At 41.2% G+C, this 11,598-nt stretch overlaps 1 protein-coding gene across 1 annotated transcript in view; it reads right to left on the minus strand.

Annotated features, from left to right (window-relative positions):
• PROX1 (prospero homeobox 1) overlaps nt 1-11,592 on the minus strand; it is a 44,499-nt gene extending 32,907 nt beyond the window's left edge. The window contains exons 1-2 of the mRNA XM_036852399.1: nt 10,065-11,592; nt 3,020-3,127 (exon numbers count right to left, since the gene is read on the minus strand). Coding sequence (XP_036708294.1) covers nt 3,020-3,127; nt 10,065-11,540 — 1,584 coding nt within the window. The 5' untranslated portion in view covers nt 11,541-11,592. The remainder of the gene's footprint in view (nt 1-3,019; nt 3,128-10,064) is intronic.
• Nucleotides 11,593-11,598: the final 6 nt, after the last annotated feature.

Raw genomic sequence — 11,598 nt, forward strand, 5'->3', positions numbered from 1 at the left:
TGAATTGTACAGGATTGCCTCCTACCTCTTTTTTTCCCAAGGTAATTTAAAAGCCTTCACTTCCTTCCCAGAGTGGAGAGTGAAGCACTGTCTCCCTTCCTAAGGAAAAATACAAGGAAGGGAGGATAGTTCTGGTGGGGCTCACCTACCAGGAGCTGGTTGGAGATTAACTCAGTCCAGCACTACCTCCCAACTGTGTCTTGGATGGACACCTAGGCTACACCTTATTCATGAAACAAAATATTTTCCACTCGTGTGAGTCTCTTGGTTTTTTTACTTGCAAAACGACCTTCTGATCACTATTTGAAATGAAGTGACTCTGTGATTCAGAAAGGGACATTTTGCTAGAATTAGGAATTTTCTCTTCATGTATGTGGCCACAAACAAGTATATGCTTGTATCATTGTGACAAGTATTACTTGGTCCAGAGTCACAAGAATATGTCCTTTTCAAGATATATGATGCAGGGTTTCATTCCTGATAAAACGCTAAGGTCTCTTCTCCAATTTCTAGGGACTTCTCAATTCTGTGGTTTCTTGAATCCGGACTGAAATAAAATTTTGGATCATATATCTATATAGTTATTTCAGCCTTGCAAATAAGTATCCACATTTATATATCTATATCTAGATAGAGATACGTGTACATATATATATACATACATACACACTACACATATATATATAACATAACATACATATGCATGAGTATATGCATTGTCAACATTCAAATTCTGGATTTTCCTTAATATTAAAGAAATCCAAGAACGCTCTGCCACTGCTTCCTAGAAAGTTTCTGGAACACCTTGCCTGGACTATCCTTCCCTTTCTATGCATGACTTTCCACTATCATTAGTGTAAGCTCAGGGAATATAAATTCATTTATTACTAGCCAAAAAACACAATTAAGAAAGTTAAAAATGTATAATTCATTCCAAAAATAAAAGAGGAATGTCCTTCGGTGATTTTCTGCTTTGCATTATATGCCCTACTGTTTCCCCTCCATTAGAGTGGATAATTGGGAGTTAACCAGACTCACGTACACTCTAACAGCCTTCTTTCCCAGTATGGATAGAATATGGATGGAATCTATAATCTGAATATTAATGCTTTTTTAAATGAAAGAGTCACCCAGGTATTTAATTGTTATTTACATAGAGTGAGTGATTATTTGCAAAGCTGAATTACTAGATGTATTCTAAAGGAATGGGAACAATTTCTTGTTGGTTTACAGTGCCCGGTATTTCTAAAGCTACAAATCCACAATCTCCCCCACCCTTGCCCTTCCCCACCGCCACACGTGTGCAAAAACATGAATGCTTCCAATATTTACATCTACTGTTGGCTAGTGTTGCTGGCTCAGAATGGCTGCTACTTTCCACCCTCCAGGTGTCTGCATGTCAGTGGTAGATGAGTGATCCCTATGTATGCAGTTTGTAAAGCTCTTTGGCCTCCTGAATGAAAGGATATTACATTATAGATAATATAAGGTGTTGTTATCATTATATCACAACACTGCAGATCACAGCACCAAGAGGAGGGAAGGAGGTAACATGGACATCTACACACACACACACACACACACACACACACACAAAATAACAATTTTCTCCCTCTCCTCCATGTCCCCCCCCACAGAACTAAAGTGTCGGGAGGATGCCCTGGAAGAAGAACTAGTCCCTAGAAGCTGGTTGGTCCTCAATCAATCGACAAATGCCCTTCAGTTTGTCAGTTTCAGATGGTCCCCCACAAGGTCCAAACCCTGTTGTGCTTAATGATTCTTATCCAGCTGTTTAAGTAACTGCCTCTCTCTGCCTTCCCATCCTGCCCAGTTTGCTGGCACTGAAGGAGGAGGGAACATGCCTTCCTTAAGGAGCTCAGCCAGGGAAGGAGAGAGATAAAAGGCTGAAGTTGCTACACAATTTAAAAGCAAACAGGAGGGAAAACAGAACTTTTCTTACAAGGCCAAGTAAAACATCAGTGAAGGCAAGACTGAAATGGGTCGGCCTGCGAAAGGGGCCAATGAAACAACTCAGGCACTGGGCACAAAACCCACTGCAGAGAGAGGGGAGCCGTGGAGGAAGGAGCACATTTTGGCAGCTCGTGGGTTCCCCGTGGCAGAAATAAGAACTTGTACACACGGGGGTGGGCAGGAGAGGGTGGGGGGAAGAGCACCCAGCCTTAATAAACTAATCTCGGCTAATGTAATGTTTATCGAGTTCGTTGGATAATGATACCATGTGTGTCATTATCATCATCAAAACCCAATCTATGTTTTAAAAAGTTACAGATGATTAACACAACATCAAGTTGTTGCAAACAATTACTTAAAACCCACACATAGACACAGACGCATACACACACACACACACACGCAGAACCAGGAGGTCCCCATATTCTGTAGAATGAGGGAGGCTGCAGCTGTAGGCCGACAGCTTTCATATCCTCATTTGAATAATGTGTCCTGAATCTGTCACTTTATTCATTCTCCTTATGCTCAGTGTACTCTACATCAACAACAAATTAAGTTGTAAATAAGAGACAATCATCACTTTTGTTTTTAAGCAGCTACTGCAGAGAGAATTTCAATGTACGCTCCTTTCGACAGGGGGAAAAAGAGGTGCTAGTGTTTGCTTTCCTAAGCACAAATATGGGGAAACTAACAGAAACAAAAACAGAAACAGTTTACTGTGGCTGAGGGGAGGAAAATAAAATTCTCTAAAGCACATCCCTCCAGGACCAACTGAAATTTCTCCCAAGGAGTTAAGACATATAAAGACAGAGGTTAAGTTTCCCGGACTAGAATGAAAATCTGTGCACCCAGTCCTTTGGTCTTAACACACAAGGAGCCTCCTCTTTGCTTGGCAAAGCCTTAGACCAAAGGACAAATGCATTAAATCAATTACAAAGTAGGTGTATTCACCAACCAACTCCACACTCATCTCCATTAACTTCCAAGAGTTCAAATCACTACCTCATGCACAGAAATTGAAAACATTAATAATGAAAGATGTCCTTACCTTTACATCAGAGAAGTAGGTTTTCAGCATGTTGGAGCTGGGATAACGGGTGTAAAAGAACATGAGCTTTGCTTTTTTCAAGTGATTGGGTGACAATCCTTCCTGCATGTAGGATGCAATTGGTTAAGGAAACAATTTCTTGAAACACAAGCACCTACCATCCCTCCCTTCCCCCCCCCACCCCCCCCCCCCAGGAATCTGGAGGCCCACCCAGCAGCTATAGGAATTCTGGAAGATAAATGGCGCTGGCCATGGAATCCATCACTAACTTGCTGCTGCCTGCTCAGAATGACCACTGCCGTTCAGAAATTGCCAAATATAATGGTGAAGATGCACAATTTAGTTGCGGAATCCTGGAGACTTCGCGGATGAGGATGGCAAAACATTCCCCCTGTTTGAGGTCCTTATGCTATCTATACGTTCACTTGTTGCTAAGGAGACAAATGCACCCAACAGGTACTGCACAACTCTTATCATGAGAGTTTTTTTCCTTCTTCACAATTACAGTTCTGTTTGTTCTCTCTGCTCTCTGCAGGTGACATCCAATTATTATACTAATGTACATGAAAATATAAAATGCATTATTTTGAACACTGTTAGGCAAGCTTCACATTCTACCTTTCAGCGCTAATATAATGGAGCATCTTGACTCACTTTCTTCCTGTCTTATTATTATAATATCCTTTTAATTGTTTCCTTTTCAATAACAGCTAAAACTTGGGAGGGGTAGTTTGGGCACCGAGAGAACAGGGAGGGGGTGTCGCTTTTGTTAGAGCAACGATCCAAAACCAAATACAATTTGCCTCTCCTGGATTTATAGTTAACTCCTTTGAGAGTGGCACAGTGGTTGGAGCTAACAAATCAATAAATGTGGGTTAGCAGATCAATAAATGGCCACTTACCCAAAATAAGAAGGTCTATTTATCTGGAAACATCATTACCTTTTAGATCTGTAAACAGCAGCAACTAAAACAGTTCCCAAGAGAATGTGAGGCTAAACCATAACAATCCAGGCTTCCTGATTCTCCCCCAGATTCTTGGCACTCCTCAGCAGACTCGGAGCTGGGATGGCTCTGGTCACATCTGTGCCGCAGCCTGGCCCTGCCATTTCCTCAGCAAATTAATGGCTTTATAATTTATCAGAAATGAAGATGCACGTGGAGAAAATCAATGTGGTCCCCCACAAGGTCAATTAAGGGTCCTTCCTAGAAGCTTCTCTAAGGATTTTCTCTTAAAAGAGAGTCTGGGAAAAAATAAGGGAAAAAAAGAAAAGAAAATATGCACGTGTGGGTGTGTGCACACACACACACACACACACACATAAGCACACACACACACTTGGCTAACAAACCCAACAAAAATTTCACACCGTATGAAGCAAGGTCAAATAAACACAGATATTTAGGAAAGGTGAAAGTTTCTAAATTACCACCATCAAGTACAGCATGACCAATCTTGGGAACAGAGGGAAACCAGAAAGTTCCTAGAGAAGCATAATCGAATTAATATTGATAAGTTCTTGACTACTTATAACAGGGGGTTTAACCAAATATTCTGCTGAGAATTTGATCAATTAGCATTCCCGTTAATATCACGCAGTTTGAAAAAGATCACCTTAGTTTGTAAATTGAAAAGTTAAATATTGAGCCTTTTGTTTTCACTGAAAATAAACACTGAAGAAAGAAATTTTGATGTTTTATCTGTAAGTCAAAGCAGTTTAACTGAACTTGTGTTTTTGTTTGAGATCCTTAATGATTACAAAGACGATAATTTATGACTGACATACTTCTTGTGCCAAGGAAAGGGCTGAAAGGCCCTCCAGTAACCTCCATTAGACTGAGAGAGGGGACTAAAGGAGCCCGGCACACTTCAGGACCATCTGTCCAAATGGATAAGTGAAATAATAGTTGCAAGCTGTCTCCTATTGCCTCGTGATAAGAGTTTTAGGCAAGTCCAAACTTTGACAAACATCCTCAGATCTGGGTTCTAATCTGTTCTTTCAGAAGGCTACATCCAAACAACCTAGTACAATTAATTATTAGCAGGGAAAAGTTCCAAACCTTTTCAAATTTGGTCTCATACAAAACGAATTGTTTTGCTGTGGTTCTCAGTTATTGAGCCACCAAAACTTCCTGAAGCTTTCAGTGTCTTTAAATTATGCTAAGATGTTTTCGTCTTTTTTATTTAAAAAAACAGAGCAAAGTATCCATCGTATTTTGGTTGGGATTTAGAGGCTTTTTATTTCATGAAAAAAAATCATCCTCATTTGAATTTCTCAAGTCCGTTTTTTTGCTTTAAAATGCTTCCTGTTGGAAATACTTGGAATCAATCAGTGGAAATGAAACACAGAATACATCTTTATTTCTTGCTCATCGTGTAATTAAGATAAAATTCCCATAAAATATATGTTTCTAATAAACTATTAAAAATAGCTAATGAAAGATTTAAAAGCCAACAGTTAGATAATCCTTTTTTTTTCTCTTCAAAATAAATCTGAACTGACCAATTGGTTAATTTCCCTTTTAAGTGCTTGTGCTGAAAAGCAACTGTTCTTCCAAGAAAGCACTAGCTGTTTCCAGGATACTTACACACGCACAATGACTCATGACGGAATAGATTCAGTAAACATACAGCTGTACTGAACACGAGCTAAGCTCCATTCAAGGCCAGGAAAGAAAATGAGCACAAATAAATATTAAGGAGGTAAAGGGGGTTGGGGAGAGGGGGGATGGAACGCAAACAAGATCTGTCCCGGCAGCTCATGTGGCTTTGCCTCAATTCTCTTAGCCATAGCTTTGTGAAGACAGATGACATTCAATTCTATGTATAATGCAAAATAGACAATAACTGCTGAAACTTGAGACAGCTGCCAGGTGTAAAAAAAAAAAAAAAAAAGAAAGGAAAGGAAAAGAAAAAGAGAAAAAAAAAAAGAAAAATCCATAAATTAATGAAAGACATCTGCTCGGGAATATAAAAGATCAGAGAAGTAGGGTACTGCAGCTGAACCTAAAATGGTGTTCAAACAACCTGAGAATTTAAGTGTTGTCTGTTTACCAAGCACAATATAACTTCACCTAAACAGCAGCCGCGGGAGAAGCAGCAGAGGCAGCAAAAAGGCAAATGGGAGAATAATAGGTTGTGAAGGCTGCAGGAAGAAAATTCTTTTTTTCCAACTGAACCCTGAATTGTGGCTAGAGGTTTTACATGCTGCAGTTCCAACCAAATGGATCGGGACCACTTGCTTACAATTTCTAAAACGCTTTGAAACCCGGAGACTTTTAGCTTGCTCCTTAAGCTCTGATTTGCTATGTTTCTAGCTTTCCCCCCTTAGGATCCTTAAAAGGGGAGAAAAGATCTAAACTCTCACATTTAATAAAAGGGATAGAGCAAGTTGTTGCTCCACAAAGAAGTTTAACATAATCGGTGGGATGTGTAGTTTATGGATATATTTTTTTTTAATTTACTTAGTCCATAATTGGGGGGAGGGGGAAGGGGAATCCAGAGTCTTCCAATCTTTAATATACATGTTTCCCTACAGCTAATACACCTAACAGAATTCCTATGGCCCCGCACCACTTCCAAAAATGTAAAAGATCAACTTCTATGGATTAATTCACATTTTAGAAATTCATTGTTAATTCAGGTTTTCTAGATGGATTTTAGTTTCAAATTATTAAATCGCTTTCCTTTTTGAACTTCACATATTTTTTTAACCTTCTCCCTAAAAGTCGAACAGGGAAAGCTGACTGTCACGGAGAAGAGGTTCAGTTTCTTCCCTTGCATGTCTTAAGTGCTTAGAACACCGCTCTTGTGCTTTAATTGGGTGCATGCAAATGTTTGAGGCCCGAACAAGGCTATTTTTCTTGAGATGCAAAGAGCATGAATGACAAGGCACATCAGGAGGAAAAACAATTGGCTGGCTGTTTCTTTTGGAATTTGAATAAAATTCAATATTTGATTAAATAGATTCATTTGCAAAGATACTGAACACATTTTTAATATCCAAGATGCGACCTTTTGGTGCAGGTGCACTGACGTTCACTTTACCATGCACGCACACTCACTAGTTCCTTTCTATTAGAAGGGATAACAAGGTAGTGTGCTCTATTACGTAGAACATATATGCCTAATGTGCTGGACTCAGAATGATTTATCCGATAAGCTGGTGTTCTTAATAGTTCTTATCTTGGCTACTTTGTTCAGGGAAACAGATGATGCCTTTTGGGGTGGGAAAGAATTGTTCCTTAAGAATTCAATTATTCATTACACTTTGGAAAGCCATGGACTAAAAATAAAAACAATAATGAAAATCATGAAGGTACCATTTCATCCCATTTCTCCTCATTTCTATTGATCTTTTCTAAGAGTAACTGCATAACAGGTTCACATATGGCCTTGTCTACCTAAACTGAAGTAGGATGACTTGCTGTGGTTCCCAGAGATTTCTTTAAACTAAAAGCTTGAGAATTTTGCCTACACACCATCAGGTAAGTCAAGGGGAGAACTCATCGCCGTACAAGGATGGAGACAAGGGAAAAGCAGACCCAGCCTCTCAACAAACACTCAGATACTCACTGGCTTCAGAGCTGTGTGAACTCTAGAAAAGGATGCTTGCCTATCTTCTTCCTGAGAAACAATATAGCAAAGAGATAAAGGGCTAAAAGGGCGAGATCATAGAAGGGAAAAGAGAAAGAAACAGAGGCTGGAAGGCCAGCATGTGGGAAATGTAACCATTCATTGCAGCAAGAGGCCAAAATTATTTAGCTACACAAAATAAACAACTCCAGGTGTAAGCAACTAACATTTCATATGAACACAGGTGTTTCCAAACCGTCGCTGTTGAGCAGAATCTTCTACGTTAAGAGAGAGGGGAAGTTATTCCTCTGAAGAAGAAGCAACTAAATTCTTTAAAGTCTTTGATATGTATTGAAAGAAAAGGAAGTTCTTTCTATTCAAATCCTCAAAATTCCTCAGGGGATTTAGAGAGGGTGAGACAGTGAGCATAGCCAACACTTAGAGCAATCTAAAGATTTTTTTCTTAGAAGACCCAACTTATTAAAAAAAAAAAAAAAAAAGCACAGGCATAATTATCTGGATACGGTGACAAGTCTAAGTAAAAAAAAAAACAAACCAGAAACTGGAATCTTGAGTTAAAGAGTTTAGTATGGCCTTATAAGACTTTGAAACCTGGCTTCAAATATTCATCCAAATGGGCACGTCCCTTTCCTGTGTGTGTGTGTGTGAGCGCACACACGCACAAGTGAGAGAAAGAGAGAGAAACAACCCATCATCACTACAACTGGCTTCAACATGAAGTAAGGGATCTCTGAGGAGCAATGGGGTCTAGCCCTGGACATGAGCCTGGTATGAACCCCAGAAGATGCTCTCCTGCAGAGGGTAAAAAAAAAAACCATTCAAGGTCTGTGTCTATGTACTTTGCCTTTCTCATCACCAACAGCTATATTCCAATTTGACCAATGTTTATTGCCTGCTTACGATGTGTAAGGTATGGTGCCTTGCACAGCTTTGATTCATGACTGGTGGATTAGACTTTAGATCTCTGAAAGTTAGAAGTTAAATCAGCAACCAAACCAAGACTCAATTTCTATTTACATCTTACGTCCTCAAATCTTTCTCTCAAGACATTATTCTCTTCTTCCTTTCTATGGAAAGAGACTCTATGCTTAACTGCCCAAGTGTGTCTCATACTTGTGGCTCACATTCACCTTATCAGAAATCTTCACTGTTATCCTGAGTTGGCTGGAAGGATGACCTTCATATCAAGGAAAACACATTTCCACCATAGTTGGGACTTTGCACTTACATGGCAGCCTCTGGAGTAGGGTTAGATATGAAAATGTCAATCTCTAGTCATCAAGACGATTGCTCAAAACCCTCAATTTAGCAACAGCCAACTTAATTGCTAAATTTTATATCCATCTGGCAATTTATATAAAAGAAATATGTCTCTACTTGCCCCCAAATGCTACTATTCTACTCCCCCAAAACATCAACAATCACAAGATTTTTAAAAATTTACTGAAAGGACCAATTTACAGAGAAAAAAATCGGGAGTTAAAAATAGCTAGAGTTCAGGACAGGTCTAATAAAAAAATATAACTGGCATCTCTACATAAAAGTCAGGTTCAAAATATAGAAGAGACATAAAAAGAGGCATTTTTAAAGTCGAATACGGCTGAGTTTTATATTTAATTGTGCTCTCTCGCTTTCCAAAATAATTTGCTTTGTGTATGTTAGGACAAAAGATTTCTGTGTATGGCTGAACAGAGGTTAATCATGCATAGAGGCAGCTGCACCAGACCCAAAGAACAGACCTTGGGTGAACGGGAGAGAGATGGATACCATCTGAATAAATCAGTACCTGTATATTTCCTTTAAAACAAACAAACAAACAAAAAACCACACCTCACTTAAAGAATAAGGAGAGACTCTAACTCCCTATCCACAACCATCTTTCTCCCACTGCAGCCTCCCATCAGTAGACTGTTCCTCATAAGATTTAATCAGGCCTTCTTTAAACGGACCAGGAGCCTTATAGATAGCTAAAGGGAGAATTCTTCTTATGGAGTCTTAGGGATCTGAAAACTGATTTTTCTCTCTTTACTCTGCTATGAAACTTACTACGTTAAAATAAAATCTGATAGAATTCAATATTACAATGAGATCTTTTTTTGTTTTCCACCTCTAAATCTACTCTTGGGGAAAAAAGAAAAAAAGGATAAGAAGATAATACGGGAAGAAACAGCAGAAAAAACACTGTTGCAAAAGCACAATTTAAATACTACCACTTTGGGGCAATTAACAACTTGTGAAAGTTACAAAAATGTTGGTTTCCTGTGAAGCTTTTGTGCAACCAGAAGTGCCACACGCGTGCTGATAAAAGCCTATTACTCTGAAGAAGAGGAAAGACTGCATTCTTAAGAAGATAGTAATCTACATCATTCTAAATAATGTGTAAACCTGACCTTCTGGGAAGCCTTTTTGGTTTGGGCTTGTTTTCCTTGGGGGGCAAATGAAAGGATATTGCACTTCCCGAATAAGGTGAGATTTCGGACATGTCTTGAAGATCGCCACACTCGGATTTGATGAGAGACAAGGAGAGCCCTTCTGCGGTGCTGGGTGGATGTGCTGGTGAACAAGGATGGTGGCTCAGGTGGTGGGATGACATCTTGGTCCTCAGACTCGTGGTCTCCCTAGTTAAGTCTAAGGATTCAGGAGAGGCTCTGTCTTTTCCCGAGAAGGAGCCGGAGGGAGCACCTAATGGACTCTGAAACGGGTAGGCCATCAAGGGGAGGGGAAAGGGGTGGCGGAAGGTGGACGTGGTAAAGCCTGCGGTGGCCGACAGAGGCGACTGGTGCAGGGGCTGGTGGTGACCGCCGGCTGGCGGGCCGGAGGCAGACTGGTCAGATGAGTTTTTGCGGACCACCAGGGGCAGTGCTTCTGTCTGGTCTGTGGAACTGGGCATCTGCACATTGCCAAAGGTGTCCAGGGGGTTCGGAATGATGACGTCGCCAAAGCACTGCAGGCGCTGGTTGGCGGTGTGGAAATTGTGGTTCTCCCCGTTGACTGCAAATCTGGCCTGGGGGATCTGGAGCGGCGGGAAGACCTGAGGAACCTGGCGAGAGGGTTTGGCCGAGAAGACTTTGACCACAGTGTCCACAACTTGCGACATGGCAGTGTTCAGTTCCTGTTTCAAGGTCTCGGCCAAATGTTTGCCTTCGGGTTGTAAGGAGTTTGGCCCGTGGTCTCTTTCTTTGTTGTTGCCTTCTCGCTTCGGCTTGTTTTCGGCCATTTCCTGCTCCCGGATCAGGGCCCGGGCTCGGTCGATGAACTGCCCCGGGTCCAGCTCGCACATCTCATTGTCTGACCTCCCCACGGAGTCCTGGGCCCTGGCATCCAGGATCTCCGAGCGCATGCTGTCTTCAGACAGGTTACCATCTTCATCATTTTCAGAATCAGTGCTGTCATAGATCTGGTAGAACTTTTCCTGCAGCTGGCGCAGCTGTTTCTGCATGTCTTCCAGCTGCTGTTTCAGCTGTCGGCGCTCCTCTCGCTTCTGTTCTTTGCGGGCTGAAACCAGCTGCTGGAAACTCTGTTGCTGCTGCTGGGGCAGCTTCTGCTTGCGTTTGTTTTCTCGGTAACTTTCTCGGGGACTCACAGACTGCGGGGCCATATCTCTTTCATTGTCATTGCCCCGTAATGCCACACTGGGGGAATGGCTCATACCCCGGATTATATTCTCAACCCGGGCGCGCTTTGCTCTCAGGTGCTCGTCACATAAGCGATCCATATCAAACTGGCTCATAGTAGGCCTGCCAAAAGGGGAAAGACACTCTGGGGGGCTGTCTCTTGAAGAGTTGCTGCATATATCCTCCTGATGTACTTCGGAGCCTGTACTAGAGAGACCGCTGGCTTGGAAACTGGGCTCCGTGCCACCATTTTTGTTCATGTTATTTTTCAACAGCTGGGAAATTATGGTTGCTCCTGGAAAAGGCATCATGGCATCTTCATATGAGTTCGCCCTCTTCAGCAGCTTGCGGAGTACATTTGACTTTTCC

Source organism: Balaenoptera musculus, chromosome 1, assembly GCF_009873245.2.
Source record: "Balaenoptera musculus isolate JJ_BM4_2016_0621 chromosome 1, mBalMus1.pri.v3, whole genome shotgun sequence".
In the NCBI taxonomy this organism is placed as follows: Eukaryota; Metazoa; Chordata; class Mammalia; order Artiodactyla; family Balaenopteridae; genus Balaenoptera; species Balaenoptera musculus.